Source organism: Erinaceus europaeus, chromosome 2 (genome assembly GCF_950295315.1).
Source record: "Erinaceus europaeus chromosome 2, mEriEur2.1, whole genome shotgun sequence".
Lineage (NCBI taxonomy): Eukaryota > Metazoa > Chordata > Mammalia > Eulipotyphla > Erinaceidae > Erinaceus > Erinaceus europaeus.
In genome coordinates, this window is record NC_080163.1 from 200,256,155 (window position 1) to 200,281,242 (window position 25,088).

The 25,088-nt window shown below is 46.7% G+C and overlaps 1 protein-coding gene across 1 annotated transcript in view; it reads right to left on the reverse strand.

Annotated features, from left to right (window-relative positions):
* The window catches only part of MCUB (mitochondrial calcium uniporter dominant negative subunit beta), a 43,957-nt gene that overhangs the window by 7,644 nt on the left and 11,225 nt on the right, over positions 1–25,088 (reverse strand). Inside the window, exons 2-4 of the mRNA XM_060186288.1 lie at positions 7,142–7,214; positions 5,603–5,773; positions 2,561–2,665 (exon numbers count right to left, since the gene is read on the reverse strand). Of these exons, the coding sequence (XP_060042271.1) occupies positions 2,561–2,665; positions 5,603–5,773; positions 7,142–7,214 (349 nt within the window). The remainder of the gene's footprint in view (positions 1–2,560; positions 2,666–5,602; positions 5,774–7,141; positions 7,215–25,088) is intronic.

Here is a 25,088-nt window from a genome sequence, read left to right on the forward strand (position 1 = left end):
TGGGGCTCAGTGCCTGGAGGCCATTTTCCCCATTTTTACCCTTGTTAGTGTTTGTTATTGCTACTGCTGTTGGACAGGACAGAGAGAAATTGAGAGAGGAGAGGAAGACAGAAAAGGGGAGAGCAAGGCAGATACCTGAAGACCTGCTTTATTGTTTGTGAAACAATCCCCCTTCCCCCGCACGCGGGTGGGGAGCTGGGGGCCTGAACCAGGATCCTTACACTGGTCCTTGCGCTTTGCACCACGTGTGCTTAAACCACTGTGTTACACAACGCCCACCTCCGTTTTCTTTCTATTGGTGTTGAGAGTCCTCTTTATATTGTGGAACATACTGTTAGCTAGTATCTTTGTTTTTCCTTTCTTTTCAGACAGAGAAAGCGACAAACAGAGAGGGAATGAGAATGGGGAAAAGAGGGAGGGAAGGAAGAAGGGAGAGAGAGAGAGAGAGAGAGAAGGAGAGAGGGACAGAGAGAGATACCTGTAACACTGTTCTACCTCTCATGAAGCTTCCCCTCTGGGGAAAGTGGGGTCCTGGGGTTAGAGCCCGAGTACTTGAGCGTGGTAACATGTGAACTCTACTGGGTGCACCACCACCACCTGCCTCTGCCCATGTGGGAGCCTTCTAATCTGATGGGGTGCTTTTTGTTTCTTCTTCAGTTTCCATTGCCAATGAAGCTGAGTCTGTGAATACATCTTTGATGTTAAGGTCCTGAAGTATTTCACCTATGTTTCCATCTGTGTATTTTACAGTTTTTTTTTTTTTAAAGTTTTTCATCATTGAGTCTAAACTATTTTGAGTGGATGATGTTAAGTGGTAGTCTAGGTTTTTTTCTTCTATGTGTGGCTATCTAGTTTTTCCCAATACCGTTTGTAGAAGAGGCTTCTCTTTTCTCCAGTGAGTGTTTTTTTTTTTTTTTTTTTAATGCTTTTATCACACACGAGAGGCCGCATACCTGTGTGGGTCTGTTTTTGGAAAACCACTTCTTTTTTTTTTTTTAAAGCAGTAATATTATGCCAAAGTCGATATCTTCAAGTGAATTTATAAAAGTCTTGAGAGAGTTACCAGAGGCTAACAACAGTGTTGAAGACCAAGCAAGATGCATAGAAAAGCTTTAACACTAGTTTTCCAAAGCCACTCCAGTCATTTGGTTAATGAAAAACTTCCCCCCCCCTGGTTTTATAACCAATATTAACACAAAAAAGAGAGAACAGTTATTTCATTAGATTAATACCCAAGGGGCCAGGGGGAAGTTCACTCACTAGAGTGCACATCTCATCGTGTGTGAGGACCCCAGTTCAAGTCTCTGCTTCTCACCTATGGGGGGGGATCTTCACGAGCAATAAGGTGTCGGGCTGCGACGCAGAGGAGAGAGGAGATCTGGAGTGGAGAGGGAACACAATTCTTTATTCACACAGGCACCTCAGAGTTGGGTGAGAGCGCAGCAGTTTGGGCCACGTGGAGCTAGCCAAAATGGCCGTCTCCTGCTATGTGCCACACCCTTCCGTTCACCGATGAGAAAAGCGGGCAAGAGAGCGAGGGGCGGAAGAAGAAAGGCTTTATAGGGCAAAAATCAGGAGTGACGAGCCGGGACAGGATTGGCTGGGAAAGGCACTCCACTCTCGCGGGAACTGGCAATAGCCTGAGGGGACAACATGGCAGAACAGGCGCTCGGAGAATGTCCCAACTCTTGCGGGAACTAGCAGTAGCCTGATGGGACAATATGGCAGATGTGACTGCATCTGCACAATTTCCCAGCAGTAAGCAGTGCTCTAGATGTCTCTCCTTTCTTGTCTCTATTACTTTATCAAAAGAAAAAGGAAAGGAAAATGGCCACTAGGGGGTGAGGAGGTGGTGCACCTGGTTAAGCATTCCTGTTACAGTGTGCAAGGACCTGGGTTCAAGCCCCTGGTCCCCAGCTGTGGTGGGAGGTGGGAGTGGGGGGAGGGGCATGCTTCACGAGTGGTGAAGCATGGCTGCAGTTGTCTCTCTGTCTCTTTCCCTTTCTCTGTCTCCCCCTGGCCCCTCAATTTCTTTGTCTCTATCCAATAATAAATAGATTTTTAAAAAGAATAAAAGAAAGAAAATAGTTCTTAGAAATGGAACTGTGCAATCACTGAGCCTGGTGGCTGGAAAAATTATTCAAAAATTATTCAGTGCAAGAGCTTGGAGGGTAAACTAAAATCATAGGCCAAACACACACACACGCCCCTTCCCCTTCCCACTGTTTCACTCTGTAAACCTGGTCACATAAAATGAGACTACTGGCTATAGTTGTTCATGACAAGCCTTTTGAGAAGCAGTCCATTCCCTCAGAAGGTCCCAGCACTAAGGGAAAGGCTGAAGTAGTTGAGAGTCTTTGTTGTTGTTGCTGCTGTTGTCACTGTGATTTTCACCATTCAGGGCTGATTTCTTCAGACAGAGAAGGAAAGAGGGAGGGAGGGAGATAGAGAGATAGCTGGGGGGGAGGAGAAACCACAACACTGAGGCTCCCTCCACTGCGGGAAGGGACCGGGCTTCATCCTGGATTGTGCCAAAACTGGACAAAACTGTATTATTTACCTTCCTTGAGGCTCTGTACATCGTAGATCTTGTTGTTAATGACCAGTTTAAAATCGTTCATGAGCAAAACTTCCATGGAGGTTGAAGTTGCAATCTCGGTGCCATCTGGAGGAGGAGAGAGAAAACAGAGCCTGTCCTGCCTGCCCGAGCCAGTGGACAGACAAATCTGTGCTAAGCCAGCATTACAGCTCATTAGGGGGTGGGGAGGAAGGGTGTGTGGAGACTTCAGGACAAGCTGTCACCATGGCTTACAGTTCTGGATATTCAAATGAAGCCAGAGCCTTGTACACACAAGGCGTGCACTCTACCAGAGCTCCCCCACTGGCTGGCCAGGAATGCAGATTCTCGGCAAGACCTTAGGAGCCCAGAAGGATGGAAGGTGTGAGGGCTAGGCTGACAAAAAGCTCAGGTGTCTCTATCCTTTTCCAAGGAGGATACAACCACCACTGCCCTTTTGATGCCCTAGGAGAATGGAGTTTAGGGTGTTTTATCTGGTCCAGGGTTATCTGTGAATACCCTCTCTCCATCCGCCCAACTGAAAAACTCCTCTTTCCACTCTCCCAGTGCGGATGAGGCCTCCTTCCTCTCTCCTTGAAGCCTCAGGTCCCGTTAGCACAGGACACGGTGCCCTGCCACCCTGCTTCACTTCAGAGCCTATGGCCACATTAAGTCTCCAGATGTGTGTCATGAGGTACTGGCCTTTCCTGCTTCAAGTCAGCCTACTGTTGATTTGTTCATCTCCCCAGCCTCAGGATAAGCCCACTAGGGTGGAAGGGTCTTCCCTGCATGCCAATGCTGGTGAGACTATGTCTGTGGGCAGTCTACAGAGTGAAAGAAAGTAGAAACTCTTCACAGCAAGGTCAAGAAAGCCAGGTGTGTGTGTGTGTGTGTGTGTGTGTGTGTGTGTGTGTGTGTTTAGACTGTATTAGTATGAGAAAGAGGGACTGTGTATGAGAGAGATTATATGTGTGAGTATGTGAGAGACTGTGGTTGTGTGTGAGACAGACTGTGTGTGACTGTATGTGTAAGACTGAGTGTGAGAGAGAGATAGGGACTGTGTATGAGTGTGTGAGAGACTGAGTGTGTGAGAGACTATGTGAGAGACAGAGACTGTGTATGAGTGTGTAAGAGAGACTAAGTGTGTGAAAGACTGTGTGAGAGATAGAGACTGTATGAGTGTGTGAAAGACACTGAGTGTGTGAGAGACTGTGTGAGAGATAGAGACTGTGTATGAGTGTGTGAGAGAGACTGAGTGTGTGAGAGACTGTGAGAGAGAGACAGGGACTGTGTATGAGTGTGTGAGAGACACTGAGTGTGTGAGAGACTGTGTGAGAGAGGCAGGGACTGTGTGTGTGAGAGACTGTGAGAGAGACTGGGACTGTTTTGAGTGTGTGAGAGAGACTGTATGAGAGCGTGATTGTGAGTACATGTGTGTTTGTGAGAGAGACTGTATGAGTATGTGACTGTGTGTGTGTGTGACTGTGTGCGCATGAGACTATGTGTGACTGTGTGAGAGACTGTAGAAGAGACCTGTGTGTGATTGTGTGCATGAGTGTATACATGAGAAAGAAATATGTGTGTGTGTGTGTGTGTGTGTGTGTGTGTCCGTCCGAGTCTGCCCCTGGGCTAGCTTGGTCTGGCTGATGTCCTGCCACAGTCCCTGAGCCTGGCTTCTTGTCAGTTCCATTTGGGAGCCTGACCACACTCCTCCTTGGGCACTGCCCACAGCTGTAGAGCAGGCACTTAGGGAGGCACATTCATCGAAGCTTGTCTTCCTTTCATTTTCAAACACTAGAGGACCGTGATTTGTTACCTCACACTCAGTAAGTAGCCAGGAGCCCGGTGAATGCTCACCCAGCAGGGGATATGCCTGATCATGTGTCTGGCCCAGATGCAAACCCTCACACCGAATGGAAGGGGCCATGGCACCAGAGGAAGCTCCAATGTTGTGTGCGCTCTCTCTCTCTCTCTATCTGAAACAAGAATACAAGAGTGAGAGCCTGGGAGTGATAAAAATCATACAAGCACAAGGCCCTGGACCTACTTATGTGGGCCCAAACAGAAAATCTGGTAGCCAACCAGCACCATATATGTGCACCAGCTACCCAGAGCTCCCTGTCTGTCTTCTGGGGAAAGATGAGAGACAGAGCTGTGGGGGTGGAGTAATGAGCAGTAATTAAGCCCGAGGAGTAAATCTGTTTTTCTGTTCTGTGGTCTGTGGAGGTGGAGACAGCTGGGAGAGATTCCAACAGTCACTTCTTCCTTTCATTCTTTCTATTTTTTCTTTCTTTCTTTTTTTTATTATTATTTTTTAATTAATTTATTTATTCCTTTTGTTGCCCTTGTTTTTTTTTAATTGTTGTAGTTATTATTGATGTCATTGTTGTTGGATAGGACAGAGAGAAATGGAGAGAGGAGGGGAAGACAGAGAGGGGGAGAGAAAGACAGACACCTGCAGACCTGCTTCACCGCCTGTGAAGTGACTCCCCTACAGGTGGGGAGCCGGGGGCTCGAACCGGGATCTTTCTGCTGATCCTTGTGCTTAGCGCCACCTGCGCTTAACCCACTGCGCCACCGCCCGACCCCCTCTTTCTTTCTTTTATTGAATAGGGACAGATAAATTAAGAGGGAGGGGAGTGGGAGGGAGAGGAAAGGAAGAGAGAGAGAGAGAGAGAACTGCAGCTCTGCTTTATCGATAGTGAAACCTTCCCCCCTGCAAATGGGGACTTGGAGCTTGAACCTGAGGCCTTGTACATGGTAACATGTGCACTCAACCAGGGGTGCCACTGCCCGGCTCTTCCAATAGCCATTTCAATCCCCCCTCCCCTCAGCACATGCCAGAGCACCATTCCTGGTATCTGACCTTGGGGTGCTCTGTGCGGCTCTCCTTTCCTGCCTGGCTGTGTGGGCAGGTGCTGAGCAAGCAGGTTCGCTGAGCACCCACAGAGAGGTTCCCCTGTCCTCACTCTCTTTCTCTCATGAAATCTGCCTTTTAAGTGGTGTTTCTAAAAGGCCTCTTTCCGGTCAAAGCAAAGTGTGTACCTGCTGACAGGACTCGGGCCTTCTGGATGCCTCTGTCTTCGTGCTGCAGGTCCTGGAGGAAGGAGCCCACGGTGGAGAGCAAAGGCTTCACCACAAACTGGCAGCGCTCGCTCCTGGTTGGCAGAGTGAGCGTGATGGCGGGTAGGCCGTGCCGGTAGCAGATGGTGATTCCTGCGCAGAACGGAGACCCTGGTGTTAACACAGTGACTGGGACCTCACACACTTCCTTTTGTCTGGAATAAGCAATCAAGCAATATGCCTAAATGGAGTACTGGAATGTGGGAATGCCTGATAGGAAAAAGTACCCGGGGGGGGGGGGTAGGGGTGGGGAGTGGTTGTCAAGATGTGAAGGAAGAGAGAGACAGAGAGACATGCATCTCTGAGAGTCAAGGCAGGTTTTGTCTTTGTTTACCAAAGTACTGCTCAACTCTGGCTTACAATGGTGCTGGATTTGAGCCTATAGAGCTCAGGCATGAAGTTGTTTGTTTGTTTGTTTGTTTGTTGCAGAACCACTATGCTATCTCCCCAACCCACCAAGGCAGGTTTATTGGAGCTATGCTGGGAGTGACCAGTGGGCAAGGGACTCACACCAGGGCTAGGTAATGTATCCCACAGAGTAGCAGGAGCCTGGTGGACACAGTTTTGTTGGTTCTGTTGGATAGGGGGAGTTCCAGCAGGAAGGGTGGGTGGTCAGGCCGTGCAATGGGCCATGTTGTTTTTGTGGCTCAGTCACGTCTTGTTTGGTTTGCAACTGTGAAAGCTAGGTCAATTCCTCCTTCTGAGGCTAGTGACCAAACTCCAGGGAAGGCCAGGAGCTGTAACGGTCATTTCTCTCAATGCCTAGGCCTATTCAGATGGCTCTGCTCACTGGAGTCATGGCGGGTCTGGTGGCGGAACAGATGACATTCTGAGGATGTGTGTGCGGTGGAGGAGAGCACTGTGAACTGTGCTGACATGTTCTGGGGGAGATGTGAGATCATGCCCCTAAGACAGCACAGCACAGTCTTAAAAAAAAAATGGCACCCCCCAACCACGCTCCCTCAAAAAAAATAAAGAAGCAGAAACGTTGTTTTATTGGATAGTTTTATTGGATAGAGATAGAAACTGAGATGAGAGGGGGAAAATAAAGAGACAGAGAGATTCCTGCAACCCTGCTTCACCACTCATGAAGCTTTCCCCCTGCAGGTGGGGACCGAGGGCTTGGACCTGCTTCCTTGCGTGCTGTGATGTGTGTGTTTAACCAGGTGTGCCACCACCTGGCCCCCAGAAACAACTTCTAGTTCACTTCTAACTGCTCTCATTGCTGGGATGGCAGATGGGGTGGGGGGTCAACAGCAGCTATCTGAGAGGTTATGGGAGCTGAAAAGGCAGGAAGTGAGTGAATGAGTGAGTGAGTGAGTGAGTGAGTGAGTGAGTGAGTGAGTGAACCCAGCTGGGCAGGGCAGGTGGGAAGGGGGCCTGTTCAGAACTCACACTTCCTACTGGACCTGTGGAGAAAGAAATTCTCAAAGGGGTCACAAATACACTGAGAAAACTCACCATCAGGGGGTGCTGCTGTGTTGTAGAGCCGTTGCCATGGCTTCAGAGGTCCGGAGGGCTGCAGGAGCTCAATCTGCTGGGAAACAGGTGTGAGGGAAAGTGAGAACAGGGTTGTCTCTACCAGGAGGTCCCTTTTCTGCCTTATGTGGCATTCTCAACATTCCCAGGGGAGGCATCAGAGAAGGTCAGGAAGCCTCACAATGAGAACCCTTGTGTTCCTGGACAGCGGACAGCTTCTCTGCCTGGGTTTGCCTTCAGATAGTAAACTAAAAGAAACAGAGGGCCAGGCGATGGCGCACATGGTTGAGTGCACAGCGTTCCCAGGTTCAAGCCCCTGATGCTTCACCTGCAGGGGGAAACTTCACAAGCAATGAAGCAAGGCTACAGGTCTCTCTCTCTCTCTCTTCCTCTCTCTTCATATTTCCCTTTTCTCTCTCAAGTTCTCTGTCTCTAACCAAAATAAATGCATAAAAATCTTTATAAGAAATAAAATAAAATCACCAAATAAACTTATAAAAATAAGGTAATTAGATAAAAAGAAATAAACCCCACTAGGGGAAAATAGAAACAAGCTGGAGGTATGGATCCACCTGCCAACATCAATGTCTAGCAGAGAAGCACACAGAACTCCCACATTCTGCACCCCAAAAAGAATTTTGGTCTATAATCCCAGAGGGGGAGAAGTGTTATGGGAAGATGACCCTAGGATTCTGAACCCCAATTCCACCAGGACCTGGAGAAAGAAGAGGAAAAAAAAGAAAGAAATTTGGAAACAGTAACAGTATAGGTGTGACTTAGAAAGAAAGAGTAGTAGTAAAGCCATGGGCCTCTGGGCATCCATCTAAAATAGACCTACAGATTTTTCCAAAATGGAGACCCCAAATCTTCATCTGCAAGTATTCTTGCCTTTAGCTTCATGATTAGTCAACAATTTGTTCTGCTTTATAACTTAACTCTTTTTCAGCCACCGGTTTCCAAATGCTAACCTGATGCCAGCTGGACTTCCCTGGGCAGACGACTCCACCATGTGGCCTGAAGCCCTGCTTCCTCAGTCCCCTGCCCCACTAGGAAAGAGAGAGACAGGCTGGGAGTGTGGATCCACCTGCCAACACTCATGTTCAGCAGGGAAGCAATTACAGAAGCCAGTCCTTCCACCTTCTGCATCCACGATGACCCTGGGTCCATACTCCCAGAGGGATAAAGAATAGGAAAGCTATCAGGGGAGGGGATGCGATACAGAGTTTTGGTGGTGGGAACTGTGTGGAGTTGTACCCCTCTTATCCTTGGTCTTGTCAATATTTCCATTTTATAAATAAATAAAAAAAAGAAAGGAAGAGAAGGCAAGACCATAAAAAAAAAGGGCAAATATAAATAGTGAGAGAAATAATCCATATCTGTGACCTTGGAAAAACCAAGGAGGAAATGGGGACACAGAACTCTGGTGATGTGAATGGTGTGGAATTATACCCCTGTTGTCTTATAATTTTGTGAGTCAGTGTTAAATCACTAATAAAAATAACTAAATGGGTGCCAGCCACTATTGCTTTGCTCTTCAAGGTCCTGCTCAGATGGACCAACTCAGACGGCAGTGTCAGAATCCTGTTTTTACAAGAGTCTCAGTGATGTGCACATTTGCCTGCTGAGTAGATCAAACCAGGGCTGAGTGGATCAGTCTGGCCACATGGCTACCACTGTCCACTCACTCAATCCCCAGCACTGGGGATTCTGGCTCTGGTACCCAGATCTCTCATAAGCACAGGGGCAGACCGTCTCTAGCATCACAGAAAGTTCTAGTAGACAGAGCTACCAGGCCTGGAAGGCTGGAGTGGCTCTCCTGTTGAGGAGCAAGTATTTCCAGCTGTACTAGGCTTCTTGATTCTTCACAGTGATCCCCTCGCGTGGGGCACTCACAGTGAGTTTTCTCTTGTGTGTGCAGAAGGCTTCTCCGGGGCTGGACATGGAGCTTGCTGGGTAAGGTGTGTGCTCTGCCCAGCACAGTGCCAGGTTCTAATCCTGGCTCGGAGTGGACAGTGTTATGGCACCAGAGGCAGCAGTGATGTGGTGCTGTCTTTTGGTGTCTCTGTCTTTTCTCTCACTCTCTGTTTTTTTTAATACATGTATTTGTTTTAAAAAATATTTTACTTATTAATTTATTTTATTTATTTTTTATAGTCTATTTACTTTTCCCCTTATTTTTAAAAAACATTTATTTATTCCCTTTTGTTGCCCTTGTTGTTTTATTGTTGTAGTTATTATTGTTGTTGTTGTTATTGATGTTGTCAGTGTTGCATAGGACAGAGAGAAATGAAGAGAGGAGGGGAGGACAGAGAGGGGGAGAGAAAGATAGATACCTGCAGACCTGCTTTACCGCCTTTGAAGCAACTCCCCTGCAGGTGGGGAGCCGGGGGCTTGAACCGGTATCCTTAAACCGGTCCTTGTGCTTTGCGCCACCTGTGCTTAACCCGCTGCGCTACCACCGACTCCCCTGCTTATTAATTTATTATTAGATAGAGACACAGAAATTGAGAGGAGAGGGAGACATATAGAGGGGAAGATACAAATACCTGTAGCCCTGCTTCCACTCATAAAGCTTTCCCCCTGAAGGTGGGGACCAGGGACTTGAACCTGGGTCCTTGTGCACTGTAATGTGTGCACTCAACTAGGTGCACCACCTCTTGGCCTCTCTTGTCTCTGTAGCTGAATCACATAGTCATCCTGGGAGAGATGAAATCACTCATTATAAGTGAGGCTCCCAGCCAGGCAAAAAAGGAAAAAGGAATTCTTTTATGAATTGTATTTTCTAATTTCTTATTTCTCTTAATGGAGCACTACTGAATTAAAACGATCAATCAATGCTTCACCCTGTTCACTGCTGAAAATTTTAAGCAGATAATAACATCGACTCCGTGATGTGCCATTAAGTTCAGAATCACAACAGTCTCTTCACTAAGTGCCAACACAACATCTAAATGCATATTCCTAATATTAAACTCAGCAGGAGGCTGGGGAGAGAGCAGCACGGCTCTACAAAAAAACTCATAAAGACAGCATAATGGTTATGGCAACGGAATTCTCATGCCTGAGGCTCCAGAGTCCCAGCTGCAGTCCACTCCCTCCTGCACCACCTAAGTCAGATGGCAGTTCTGATTCTAGGGGGCTGGGCAGTAGCGCAGCGGGTTAAGCGCATGTGGCGCAAAGCGCAAGGACCGGCATAAAGGATCCCAGTTTGAGCCCCCGGCTTCCCACCTTCAGGGGAGTCGCTTCACAGGCGGTGAAGCAGGTTTGCAGTTGTCTCTCTTTCTCTTCCTCTCTCTGTCTTCCCCTCCTCTCTCCATTTCTCTCTGTCCTATCCAACAACAACAGCAATAAGAGTAACAATAACAAGGGCAACAAAATGGGAAAAATAGCCTCCAGGAGCAGTGGATTCATGGTGTAGGCACTGAGCCCTGGCGATAACCCTGGAGGCAAAGAAGAAAGAAAGAAAGGTAGAAAGAGAGAAAGAAAGGAGCAAGGAAGGAAGGAAGGAAGGAAGGAAGAAAGAGGAAGGAGAGAATAAAGAAAGGAAAAGAAAATAAGAGAGAAAACTGACTCTGGGCTGGGACCGTAGGCAAAACAAATGACCCCACCCAAAAACAGGGAGAGGATATGAACAAAATATTCACCAAACAAGAGATCCATACGGCCAACAGACATATGACACCACTCGTGAAGACACCACTTGTAAAGCTTTCTTTCCCCCTTCAGGTGGAGGTTGGGGGCTTGAACATGGTAACATGTGCACTCAACCAGAAATGCCACCATCTGGTCCCTTGTAATCATCTTTTTTAAAGCCTAGAAGTCTTCACTGAGCTGAATGGAAATAGATCCAAGCAGCCTGGCTTCATACAAGGAAGCAAGTTTTTTGTCTTTTGTTTTTTTGACTTGGGAAGATAGAAACCAACGTGCAATGGACAGCAAACAGCAAGAACAGAGCATCACACACAGAGAGCAAGCGAAGGGGAGAAAAGCTGTTTACATTGAAATGTCTTGGCTGAGAGGCAGCAGTGGTGCATGGGTGCAGAAAAGCAGGTTTGGAAGGGGACTTCTAAATCTAAGCCTTGCGACAGATGACTTTAATTACTCTGCTGCTCTCAGCGTGAGGTTTGCAGCCATCCAGTGGAGCCACCAATCGCCTTCTCCACAGGCCAGCCAGAACTCCACAATTACCGCCTTTTCTGGGCGTGCTCAACTGTATTCCACACATCTCGTAGTTTCCTTTTAAAAGATCTTAAAGACACGAGCTGGAAGCTGGTGAAGCAAAGGCAACAACAGACTTGGCTCCCAGGAGGACTGGACTGTTCAGAAACAATTTCATTCCCTTCCCAAAGATGCCTTCTTAGCCATGTATGACAGTCACACAAATAACATAGGAGCCAAGGCTCTGAAATCAAATCCCAAAACCCAGTCATACTATTTCTTTTTTTTTTTCACAGTTAATGTCATTACTGTCTATTTCACCAAAATGCACAGATTGTGCATAAATAATATAAAAAGACACACACACAGCTCACTCGGAGGGTAGCTGCTTCACCATAAAGCTTCGGTTCTGGGGAGCCAGGCGGTAGTGCAGCAGGTTAAGCACATGTGGCACAAAACACAAGAAGCGGCAGTAGAATCCTGGTTCGAGCCCCCGGCTCCCCATCTGCAGGGGAGTCGCTTCACAAGCAGTGAAGCAGGTCTGCAGGTGTCTGTCTTTCTCTCCCCCTCTCTGTCTTCCCCTCCTCTCTCCATTTCTCTCTGTCCTATCCAACAACGATGACATCAATAACAACAATAAAACAACAAGGGCAACAAAAGGGAATATAAAAAAAAAAAGCGCTTTGGTTCTGTGGTGTCTCCCCTCTCTCCTGTGTTTCTGTCCCCTTTCTATTGGAAAAAGTCAATCATGAGGCAGTAAGATCCCAGTGGTGATAGAAAACTAATTCTGAGAGAGAGAGCGAGAGAGAGAGTGCAGTGGCACACTCTGAGTGCACCTTACTATGTGCAAGGATCTGGTTCAAGCCCCTGGTCCCCACCTGCAGGAAGGAAGCTTCACGAGCAATGGAAAGGAACAGAGAGGAAGTGAGAAGGAAAGGAGAGACAGAGAAGAAGAGAGACAGGAAGACACCTGCAGCACTTGTTTCACCACTCGTGAAGCTTGCCCCCTGCAGCTGGGGACCAGGGGCTTGAACCTGGGTCCTTGTGCAGGGTAATGCGTGTCCTCTCCCAGGGGCTCCATCATCTGGCCTTTCTATTATAACTTTTACTTTCTGCCATCAGGGTTATCTCTGAATCTCTTCACCCACACAATTTCTCCACTCCCAGCAAACTCTTTTTTTCTTTCCTTTTTTAGAGGATGAGAAACAGAGGTGAGGCGCGCATGAGTGTGTGTGTGTGTGTGAGAGAGAGAGAGAATGAAAGAGACAAGAGAGGAGAGACACCACAACATTGTTCCACCAATTGTGAGTTCCCATGGGGTGGCCAGTCTCGACCCCAGGGCCTCACACATGCTAGAGTAAGCCAGGTAAGCCATCTCCTCTTCCTCCTCCTCCCCATTATTTTGGGGTTGGGATTGAGCCCAGGGCCTCACACACTCCGTTGCCATGTTGCTGAGTCACCACCCCAAACCCGATTTTTTTTATCTTCTCTTTTTATGAGAGAGATTATCTTCTCTTTTTATGAGAGAGAAGGACAGACAGACACCAAAGCATGAGCCCCAACCCTTGTTGCTCTCACATGGCTCAGGGGAGCTCACCCCACCACTCACCACTGAGCTACCTTCTGAGCAAAAAGGCTTTGAATGAGCCATGCACCTAGTGGAGAAAGTGTGGACACTCTGTAAATGTAAGAGGCAGCTCCTCCAATCTGTCCCCTAGCACGTGACCCCGTGTATGGAGTTGACATGAGCCAAGAGCCAGTGAAGGTCAGATGCTGAGCCCAGCACCCTGAACAGGAAGGATAGAAAGCTCAGTGGGGGAGTCGGGCTGTAGCGCAGCGGGTTAAGTGCACGTGGCGCAAAGCGCAAGGACTGTGTAAGGATCCCAGTTCGAGCCCCCAGTTCCACACCTGCAGGGGAGTCACTTCACAGGCAGTGAAGCAGGTCTGCAGGTGTCTGACTTTCTCCCCGTCCTCTCTCCATTTCTCTCTGTCCTATCTCTGTCCTATCCAACAACAACGACAACAATAATAACTACAACAAGAAAACAACAAGGGTAACAAAAGGGAATAGATAAAATAAATATTTTTTTTAAAAAGAAAGCTCAGTGGAAGAAAATAACACAACTACCATAACCGGATGCTTCCTAAGTCATCTCTTTTGGTCTTTAAAACAACCTACTTTGGAGAAAATATAGGCAGAGTCATGGTTAAAGACAAATGGAACCCCCCGCCCCCAGTCCCTACCCCCGCCATAACTGGTGAAATTCTGAGATGCCCACGTTTACCCTGGACTGGGTAAAGTTAAATTTCTATTTATTTATTGGAGGAGGATATCAACACAGAAGTCAATTTCTCTTATTAAAAACAACCCTAACATCTCCCACCACTGTCTTCTCCTAGGTCACTGAAGATGTAGGAATAGCTTCAGTTGAAAGCATGTGGTGGGGCCACTTGGTGGTGCAGCTAATTAAGCACACATATTACCAAGTGCAAGGACCCAGGCTTGAACCTCTGCTCTCCACCTGCAGGGGGGATGCTTCATGAGCAGTGAAGCAGGACTGCAGGTGTTTCTCTTCCTCTCTCTCTATATCTCTCCCACCCCTCTCAATTTCTCCCTGTCTTATCCAATAAAATAAAAAAAGAGGGGCCAAGTGGTGGCACACCTGGTCAAGCACACATGTTATAGTGTGCAAGGACCCGGGTTCAAGCCCCCAGTCCCCATCTGCAGGGGAGAAGCTTCACGAGTGGTGAAGAAGTGTTGCAGGTGTCTCTTTATCTCTCTCCCTATCACCCCCTTCCCTCTCAATTTCTGGCTGTCTCTAGCCAATAAGTATATAAATATAATAAAAAATAAATAAAATTAAAATAACAGAAAAGAGTGGATGTAGATAGCATAATGGTTATGCAAAGAGACTCTCATACCTGAGGTGCCAAAGTCCCAGGTTCAGTGCCCTGCACTATAATCAGCCAGAGTGGTGAAAATAAAGTAAAATAAAATTGAAAGAAAAAAAGAAGAAGAAAAACATGACAATGGGGAAATGGAAAATCTGAAGGAAACATGGCAGACAGTGTTGAGATGGGTGTGTGGAATATGAGTGGGTGGGCGGAGGATGGTTCAGAGAACAGGCTGCAGGGAAGGCAACCCACATGGGCGGGGCAGGGACTCAGTGCTTCCAGCTGAAAACTACAGTCACTGACCTCAAATAACCCTGAACAACAACAACAAAAAAGCAGAAGGTTCTTTTGTAATCTGAGGAGATGGATTTGAGGAGAAAAGAGAAACCAAGAGGGAAAAAGCCAGATTCCCCTAAGCAGGTTTCTAACAAATAGGTTGGAGATAAGTTTTCACTCAAATTCTTCATCTTTTTTTTTTTTTTCATAATTTTATTGTTGTGGTATTGTTGTTGTTGATGTCACTGTTGTTGGATAGGACAGGGAGAAATGGAGAGAGGAGGGGAAGACAGAGAGGGGGAGAGAAAGACAGACACCTACAGACCTGCTTCATCGCCTGTGAAGCGACTCCCCTGCAGGTGGGGAACTGGGGATCCAACAGAGATCCTTACACTGGTCCTTGTGCTTTGCGCCACTTGCGCTTAACCCTTAGCGCTACCGCCCGACTCCCTCACTCAAATTCTTAAAGGGCCTCAGGAGGCCAGGAGAAGGTTTTTTTCTTTGGCTCTGAGAATGAGAGGGACGGAGAGGTAGAGCAATACTCATGCAGTCAGTACCTGGGCTTGAACTCAGGCCCTCACAAATGTGTGTCAGAGCCAGCCATTTCCATAACACATTAAAAAAACAATACATTTGGGGGCAGGTGGTTGTGCACCTGATTAAGCACACATACTACCATGTGCAAGGGCTCATGATGGAGCCCCTACTCCTGATCTGTGGAGGCGGGGGGTGGGAGACTGAGGTGGGGGGGGAGGGGATGCTTCATAAGCAGAGAAGCTGGTCTGTAGGCATCTCTCTCTCTTCCTCTCTATCTCCTTCTCCTCGTCTCAATTACTCTCTGTCCTATCAAAAATATGAAGGGAAAAAAGGCCTCAGGAGTGGTGAATTCGTGGTGCTGGCACTGAGTTCCAGCTTTACACTGGTGGCCATGTAAACATTATTGTTAAGTGATAGAAGCTGGAACTGGACTACTATAGGGGAACTTCTTACAGTAAGAAAAGAGCTCACCATATGAGAGACCACACCCCTCCTTCTGCTTCCTCCCCAGAGTCCTCTGCTTTGGTGCAGTACACTGCTCCCAGTCCAAGTTTCACTTTGTGTTTTCCCTTTCTGTCCTTGTTTTTTAATCTTAAGGTCCACCTCTGGGTGAGATCATCTGGTATTTATCCTCTTTCTACACTTCTTCTTTTTTCTTTTTTTTAAATATTTATTTTCTCTTTTGTTGCCCTTGTTGTTTTATTGTTGTAGTTATTGATGTCGTCGTTGTTAGGACAGAGAGAAATGGAGAGAGGAGGGGAAGACAGAGACAGGGAGAGAAAGACAGACACCTGCAGACCTGCTTCACCACCTGTGAAGCGACTCCCCTGCAGGTGGGGAGCCGGGGGCTTGAACCAAGATCCTTATGCCGGTCCTTGTGCTTTGCGCCACCTGCGCTTAACCTGCTGCGCTACTGCCGACTCCCGTAGACTTCTGTCTCTAGCTCTAGGCTCTGCACACAACAGCAAGAAATCCTGGGAGTCTTACTTCTCCCATATCCACCAGAGAAGCTGATGGAGTCTTTTAAAAAATATTTATTTATTTATTCCCTTTTGTTGCCCTTGTTGTTTTATTATTGTAATTATTATTGTTTGTTATGTATGTCGTCATTGTTGGATAGGACAGAGAGAAATGGAGAGAGGAGGGGAAGACAGAGAGGGGGAGAGAAAGACAGACACCTGCAGACCTGCTTCACTGCCTGTGAAGCGACTGGAACCAAGATCCTTACGCCGGTCCTTGCGCTTTGTGCCACCTGCGCTTAACCTGCTGCACTACCGCCTGACTCCCGCTTATGGATTCTTAGGCTGCTCTCCCCCCTTACAATAACCAAGTAATAAAGAAGTATGGGTCATATGCAAGGACCCAGGTTCAAGCCCCCAGTCCTCACCTGCAGGGGGAAAGCTTCACTAGCAGTAAAGCAATGTCATAGGTGTCTCTCATCCTCTCTATCTCTCCGTTCCCTCTCAGTTCCCCTGTCTCTATCCAATACATGAATAAATTTAAAAAACTAGAAGTAAGAAGGAATGGGAAAGTTTCTTAATGAAGAGGTCCTGGGGCTCCTCAATTTTAGCCCATCCTGCCAGCCCTTGTTCTCAAAGCCAGGTTCAAGGGCCAGAGTTTCCTCAGCTCCTCTCAAACCTGACCCTTCCACCAGGGGTGGGGACAGCCAAGGACCTAACACCATCTTTCAGCCCAAAGAGGTGTGAACACAGCACCTGACACATGCGTATGTTATGCTCTCTGAACCTCTAAGATTTATTCGTGCCCACGGTGTGCCAGTTACTGAACATTCGGTGCTTTCCCTACATTATCTTTTTTTTTTGCTTTGTTTTTTCCTTTACTGAAGTGAGGCTGCAATGTAACCCTGTCAAAGTTTCAGGTGTACCGTCCGATGTGCCGTCCGATCCAGCACATTTCTTTTCTGGGCATCTAGCCAAAACCAGAACAGAAAACTACTTATCAGGAGAGATCTATGCCGGCCTCTGCTGGATGCAAAGCGACTCATAACAACCCTGACTGGGAAACAAGCCGGGTGTCCAGCAGCTGGGCGGAACAGGAAGACGGGAATTCTCTTTTGCTACAGCTGGGCTGGGTCTGGAGAGAATCCATCGCATGAGGTTAAGTCAGGAGGAGATGAGGGAGGAGGAGGAATGCTTGCTAGGCTCCTTTACAGTGGTACCTAAAAAACACACCTGGGATCTCCCACAAGGTGAATGGTTCCTTGGACAGGGAAGTGGGGGGGGGGTGCAGAGAGGGGCTAAGGAACCCTGAGCCTACTAGTGGAGGAGGAGGAAGGGGAGAAGAAGGGAGGAGGAGGGGGGGGAGGAACAGGTGAAGGGGAAAGGAGAAGAAAAGGGAGGAGGAGAAAGGGGGAGGAAAAGTGGGGGGGGGGCAGGTGGTGATGTACCAGAGGTTAATGACACATAGTACAAAGTGCAAGAAATCAGACTCCTCACCTGGGGGTGGGGGTCGCTTCACAAGTGCTGAAGCAGATCTGCAGGTCTCTCTCTTTCCCTTACTATCTCCCCCTCCTCTCTCCATTTCTCTCTGTCCTATCCTATAAAATGGAAAAAAAAGAAAAAAAAAAAAAAAAGGCTCCCAGGAGCAGTGGATTTGTAATGCCAGCAAGCACTGAGTCCCAGCAATAACCCTGGAGGCAAAAAATAATTATAATGAATAAATAACAGAAAAAGAAGGGGAGGATCAACGCAACCATCTCAGCATGCTTCACTTCAAGACTGTGTCCAGAGACGTCAGGCGTGGAATGCCAACCCTTCACTCTCATTACTCGGGTGAGACCTTTCCTTTCATAGTATCCTCTAATTCCATTCCAGGCGGTTCACTTCCTAACAAAGTCCCAAAACCTAGATATAGATCAGATAGAGCATATGTTCACATGTATCCATAAATTAGGGCAAAATATATACCTGAAAGCAAAAGTACACAATAGTCTGCAGTGAGTCAGTACGAAGTTGCTAATGAAATAGTATCTAAGTAGACTTAGATACCCTCCTCACCTACTTCCTATTACAGTTCTCTCACTCACTCCAAAGCTAACCTTAGCAAAGCAAGGACTGCAAAAGCTGAATAAGGGCAAGAGACTGGCAGACTTTAATGATGACTCTTTAGTCACTATCAGGCCACCCCATCAGCTGGGGCCCTAGTCGGGGAGTCCTGAGATTCCCAAACAGACATGATGGGCCCAGACCTCAAATAAATCCCTCTCTCCATTGTTACCAGTCATCTCTATCAGGAGCAACAAAACAGACCCCTCTGTGGGCCCCCCATAGGACCTTGCCCTCAATTTGGATCAACAATGGTAGAGAATGTTCCATCCTTCAAAGAGAGGATGGACAACATACTCTATGCTACACCTGAGGAAGATGGGTCAATATTGAGACAGCTTGGAACGTTCCTACTCATGACCACAGTATGTGAACTCAGATCTACAGGGATGCAGAGGTTACATAGGCTCCTAAGCTGAAGATGGGCCCCAGACCAAATCAAATCGATGGAGTTTACAGTCAACAATATTTATACCCCTTTCCCATATTAGGGAGCTACTCTCTTCCCTGATCCAGCTTTCTGGTCCTTTTCCAGCCATGACATCATCTCCCCAGACAATAACTTGGATCCACCTGCATATCAGATTTCACACTCAGGCAAAAAAAAAAAAAAAAAAAAAAAAGCTAGTATAGCCGCAGGCCCTTTGGAATATAACTAAAATATGCCTACTAGCTATCTACATACAAAATGGAGGAACCCCCCCCCAAGTCTTCATCTGCCCTATTCCAGCCTTTAGGTCCATGATTGGCCAACTATGGACAAGGGAAGTCTGGTGGGCATCATGCTGGCATCTGGAACCTGGTGACTGAAAGGAGACTTAACATACAAAGCCAAACAAATTGTTGACCAATCATGGACCTAAAGGCTGGAATAGTGCAGATGAAGAGTTGGGGATACTCCATTTTATAGATAGCTAGTAGGCATATTTTAGTTACATTCCAAAGAGCCTGTGGCTACACTAGTTTTTTGTTTGCTTGTTTGTGGGTTTTTTTTTTTTTCTTTCTTTTTCATTTTTCCCCTGAGCCTGAAATCTGATATGCCAGTGGGTCCATGTTATTGTCTGGGGAGATGATGTCACAGTTGGAAAAAACGACCGGAAAGCTGGATCAGGGAAGAGAGTAGCTCCCTAATATGGGAAAGGGGTATAAATATTGTTGACTGTAAACTCCATCGATTTGATGTAATCTGGGGGCAAATCAACATTCCTTTAGTAAAGGAATTAAAAAGAAAAGTTTTGGGTGTGCATCCTGGGCAACCAACATGTGTCTGTACTACCTGAAGTCCCTCCATGTACTCCTCCACTCTGTCCTTCCTGCAGGGCGTAAGCTCCGCAGTGGTCAGACAAGTACTGCAGATCTCTCTCCTCTTTTCCTCTCTAACTCCCCATTACGTCTCCATTTGAGTCTATCCAAAAAAAAAATAGTTACATATATAATTAGTGAAGTAAGGAAGGGAGTGAAGGGTAACCATAGGGTGATTTCACTCAGAAGTGGAATACAGAGAATTGAAGAAACACATGAACTTGGGAATATATGTTGTGGCATATATACACAATGGAATACTACTCAGCTATTAAAAATGGTGAATTTACCTTCTCTAGCCCATCTTGGATGGGGCTTGAATGAATCATGTTAAGTGAGATAAATCAGAAACAGAAGGATGAATATGGGGTGATCTCACTCAGACAGAAGTTGAAAAACAAGATCAGAAAGGAAAACACTAAGCAGAACTTGGACTGGGGTTGGTGTATTGCACCAAAGTCAAAGACTGGTGTGTGTGTGTGTGGCGGGGGGGGAGTTCAGATCCTGGAACATGATGGCAGAGGAGGACCTAGTGGGGTCTGAACTGTTATGTGGAAAACTGGGAAATGTTACGCATGTACAAACTATTGTGTTTTACTGTTGACTGTAAACCATTAATCCCCCAATAAAGAAATAAAAAAATTTAAAAAGGCTGCTGGGAGTGGTGAAATCATTGTACAGACATTGAGCCCCAGCAGCAAATGAAAATAATTAAACTAAATCAAATTAAAAACAAGTAGGGATACCTTTTTAAAAAGATTATTGGTTCTGCCCTACCATCCACAAAATTTATGACTAGGTCATTGCACAATGTACCATTTATTAACCTCATAAAATTCTGGGAAATAGCCCTTACCTCCAGGAAGTCCTCCAAGGCCCACACTGCCTGTTGCAGTACTCTGGGTGGGTTTCAAACACTGGCCACCTGCTCTGAGCGACTCCTGCTGTTTGCTTGTTATCTATCTGTTTAATGGTGGGCTTGGACACTTCTCAACTAAGCAAATGACACCAAAACAGTGGCAGAGAAGTTAGGAAGTGAAGGCATTTGGCTTGGCATTTTCTTGTGCAGTGAATCACACCAAGGGACTCATTTCTCAGTAGAGATACAACACTTGCTTGCAAAGACTCTGGCGTAATTATTACACTCCATGCTCCCCACATCATCCTCCATCGTCAAGGGCAGGTGGGACGTGAAAAGTTTAGATATAAAGAAAACTCAAGGAGGAGGGGCTGGGAGGTGGCACACCCAGTACAGTGCACATATTCCTATGCTCAAGGACCTAGGTTCAACCTCCCAGCCTCCACTTACAGGGTAGAAACTTCACGAGTGGTGGAGCAGTACGGCAGGTGTATCCACCCCACACACATTTTTGTCTCTCTCATTCTGTCAAAGATAAAGGAAAAAGTAGGGGGAGAAGAACTCTAGGAAAGACTTGTCAAGAAACTAAGCTTGGGGGTCAGGCAGTGGCACAGTGTGGTTAAGCGCATGTGGCGCAAAGTGCAAGGACCGGCGTAAGGATCCCGGTTCGAGCCCCCGGCTCCCCACCTGCAGGGGAGTCACTTCACAGGCGGTGAAGCAGGTCTGCAGGTGTCTGTCTTTCTCTCCCCCTCTCTGTCTTCCTCTTCTCTCTCCATTTCTCTCTGTCCTATCCAACAACGAACAACATCAACAATGACAATAATAACAACCACAACGAGGCTACAACAACAAGGGCAACAAAAGGGGGGAAAAATAGCCTCCAGGAGCGGTGGATTCACAGTGCAGGCACCGAGCCCAGCAATAACCCTGGAGGAAAAAAAAAAAAAGAAACTAAGCTTAAGAGACCATTTAGGAAGCGTTGCCTTTGGTCCTTACAGAGGTCTAGGATGCTCCCAACTGGAGACATGCACCGATTCCTCATCCAGGGCCAGACGGTGGTGGGCGGACCTCCTTAATCTCACCCACCACAGTGCGAAAGGACTCGGGATCAAGCCCTTGGTCCTCACCTACAGAGGGAAAGCTTCACCAGTGGTGAAGCAAAGCTACAGGCATCTGCCTCTCTACTCTCTATCTCCCCCACCTCTCTCAATTTCTCTTTGTCTCTATCCAATAGTAAATAAAGTAAAATAATTTTAAAAAATGCTCATCCAATGTTTATAGTCATCTCCAAATCCTCTATCCCTGGGGACATAAGTGAGCAATTTGATGATGTAATGGAGCACTTAAAGGGCATCCACCCTGAAGTACAGGAGAATGAGGACATGGCTATCTACTTTTTCTTTTTTTTTTGCCTCCAAGGTTATCGCTGGAGCTCAGGGCCAGCACTCTAAGTCCACTGCTCTTAGAGGTCATTTTTAAAAAATTGTATAGGACAGAGAGAAATTGAGAAGGGAGGGGGAGATAGAGAGGGAGAGACACCTTCAGACCTGCTTCACCGCTTGTGACACGACCTCCCTGCAGGTGGAAAGCCGGGGGCTAGAACTGGGATCCGTGCGTGGGTCCTTGCTCTTAGTACTATGTGCGCTTAACCAGGTGCACCGCTGCCCAGCCCATTCAGCTCTTTCTTTTACAAAGCACTAAATGCTGTCCAGATCACACACTCTTTTGTTCCTAAAAACTGGCTGCATAAATGAGGCAACAGTGAAAGCATAAAGGATCTACTGCTAGCTCTCCGAGCTAGAAGCCTGATCAGGAAGCTTTGCTGTTGGATACGAATTGCAGGAGACCCTTGTGAAGCTCTCCATGAAATACAGCAGCAGGTAGTTTGACACTGCTGGGCTAGTGGCGACTACATCAATCATAGGTAGACAGTTTAGCCTCTAGCATAACACAGAACTGGCGGACTCTGGGCTCGCTGTCTGAGGAGGAGACAGGCGACTGATCGGGGAGAGAAATGTCCCTTTGTGCAAATTAAACAGGACAAGCAAAATCTAGTTTTTGCCTACAGAAAGACATCACTGGTGTTTGCCATCAGGTAAGTGAAGCCCATTCATTTCACTGGTCTGAACCATTTCTAGGATTATAGCCCTTTCAATCAAATGTGCTGCTTGGGATTGAACTCAGGACTTCTTCATGTTTGACAGTCCAACACTTTATCTACTGTGCCACCGCCTGGACCATTCCATAGATATTTGTTGCATCAATAAATGCACTCCTTGGCCTCAACCTGAACCCCTCTCTTCATGAACTTGTGCTGAAGATGCCTGTGGTGCATTGTGGGAAAGGGATGCCAGAAGATAAATAGTTCATCAGGAACCCATAATCATGACTGGTTGAATCACTGCTAGTTCCATTTGTGCTGGCTCAAGGGTTTTGATGACTGTAGAAACCCTCTCACAATCTAATTATTTCCAGCTAGACTTGACATTTGAATTCTGAGGCTTTTAGCAAAGCTTCAGCAGGGCCCAGTCCCCCAGCCTAGCTCCCAGTAAACACAGCCCCCTCACCCCTACAAAAGGCTTCCAACTGCGCCTAAATATGAGAACTGATTAGACATCTTAGATCTCTGCCTGATGAAAGGCAGCATGGTTAATATATCAAGTCAGGTTTGCAAGCTATCCAAAGCAGGACTATGAAAAAGGAAAGGCAGCCCAACCCTTTCTAATCTTGGGACAGTGTGAGAAGTAAAAAAATAAAAGCCAGGAATTATGTTAAGTGAGCTAAGTCAGAAAAATAAAGATGAGTATGGGATGATCCCACTCATCAACAGAAGTTGAGAAAGAAGATCAGAAAGGGAAACTAAAAGCAGGATCTGACTCAAATCTAGAGCAGGGCACCAAAGTAAAAACCCTGTGGTGAGGGGGAGGGTGGACATTGAGCTTCCCAGGCGGCGGCGGGGGGCAGGGGTGGGTGGGTGGGAGAAGACACAGTCTTTTGGTGGTGGGAATGGTGTCTATGTACACTCCTAGTAAATTGTAGTCATATAAATCACTATTTAATTAATATGAGGGGGGAATACTGATTGTATGTCTCAAACTTTTTAAAGCACAGACTGAGTCTTTTTAATACATGGGCGGAGTCTTTGCTATGTTGACTCTCTCAAAAGCCTAGACCAGGGAGAACAGAAGAAGCAACCGGTGGCACAGCTGTATACAAGATGTTGGCTATTATACAGCAAATCCTAACAAAGGGACTTTTCAAAGTTAACCCAATGACCAAATAATGTGATGATAACAATAACTGTCCATTGTCTTCTTGAACCCTAAGACAGCAGGAACCTCACATTTCCACTATAGAGCTTATATTTCCCCCAGTCCTGGAACCTCTAGGGTGGGGCACACTTTCCCGCATGCTTCTCTCAATTCATACCAACTAATATTGCATCCGACGATCACAACCTAATCAACACAACGAGTGCCACCTCAACATGCTTCACTTCAGACTGTGTCCAGAGACTTCAGGTGTGGAATGACAACACTCAGCTTCATTACTCGGGTGAGACCTTTGCTTTCATAGTATTCTCTAATTCCATTCCAGGTGGTTCACTTCCTAACAAAGTCCCCAAACCTAGATAGAGACCAGGTCCCCTGAGATAGAGCATATGTTCACACGTGTCCATAAACTTGGGCAAAATATATACCTGAAAGCAAAAGTACACAATAGTCTGCAGTGAGTACCCCCCAACACTTCATCTGCACTATTCCAGTCTTTAGGTCCATAACTGTTCAACAATTTGTTTGGCTTTGTATGTTAACTCTCTTTTTAGCCACCAGGTTCCAGATGCCAGCAGGATGCCGACCAGACTTCCCTGGATTGAAGACCCCACCAATGTGTCCTGGAGCTCTGCTTCCAGAGCCCTGGCCTACTAGGGAGAGAGGCAGGCTGGGGGTATGGACCCACCTGCCAAGGCCCATGTCCTGTGTAGAAGCAATTACAGAAGCCAGACCTTCCACCTTCTGCACCTCATAATGATCCTAGGTCTATACTTCCCGAAAGATAAAGAACAGAAAAGCTTCCAATGGAGGGGATGGGACACAGAACTCTGGTGGTAAGAACTGTATGAATAGTACCACTCTTTTTTAAAAAAAAAAATTTTATTTATAGAAAGGAAACATTGACTAAACCATAGGATAAGAGGGGTACAACTTCACACAATTCCCACCACCAGGACTCTGTATCCCATCCCATCCCCTCCCTGATAGCTTTCCTATTCTTTAACCCTCTGGGAGTAGGGACCCACGGTCCTTGTGGGACGCAGAAGGTGGAAGGTCTGGCTTCTGTAATTGCTTCCCCGCTGAACATGGACGCTGACAGGTCGATCCATACTTCCGAATTGTACCCCTCTTATCCCACAGTCTTGTTGATCATTGAAGTTGAAAAATAAGAAGACACAAAGCAGAACTTGGAGAGAGTTTGTTGTACTGCACCAAAGTAAAAGACTTTGGGGTGGGAGGTGGGGAGTAGGGAGGGTTCAGGTTGGCAGAGGAGGACCTAAAGAGGGGTTTAATTATTATGTGGAAACTGAGAAATGTTACACATGTACAAACTTGTATTTTACTGTTGATGGTAAACCATTAACACCCCCAGAAAAGAAAAAAAAAATGGCTGGGGGCAGGGGAGAGGCAGAGCCTACAAATGGCTTAGCTGGTAGAAGAACTTGGGGGTTCCAAGGAAGATGGAGTCATGCTTTGCCATTTAAAAAAAATTTTTTATATTTATTTATTTATTCCCTTTTGTTGTCCTTGTTGTTTTATTGTTGTAGTTATTATTGATGTTG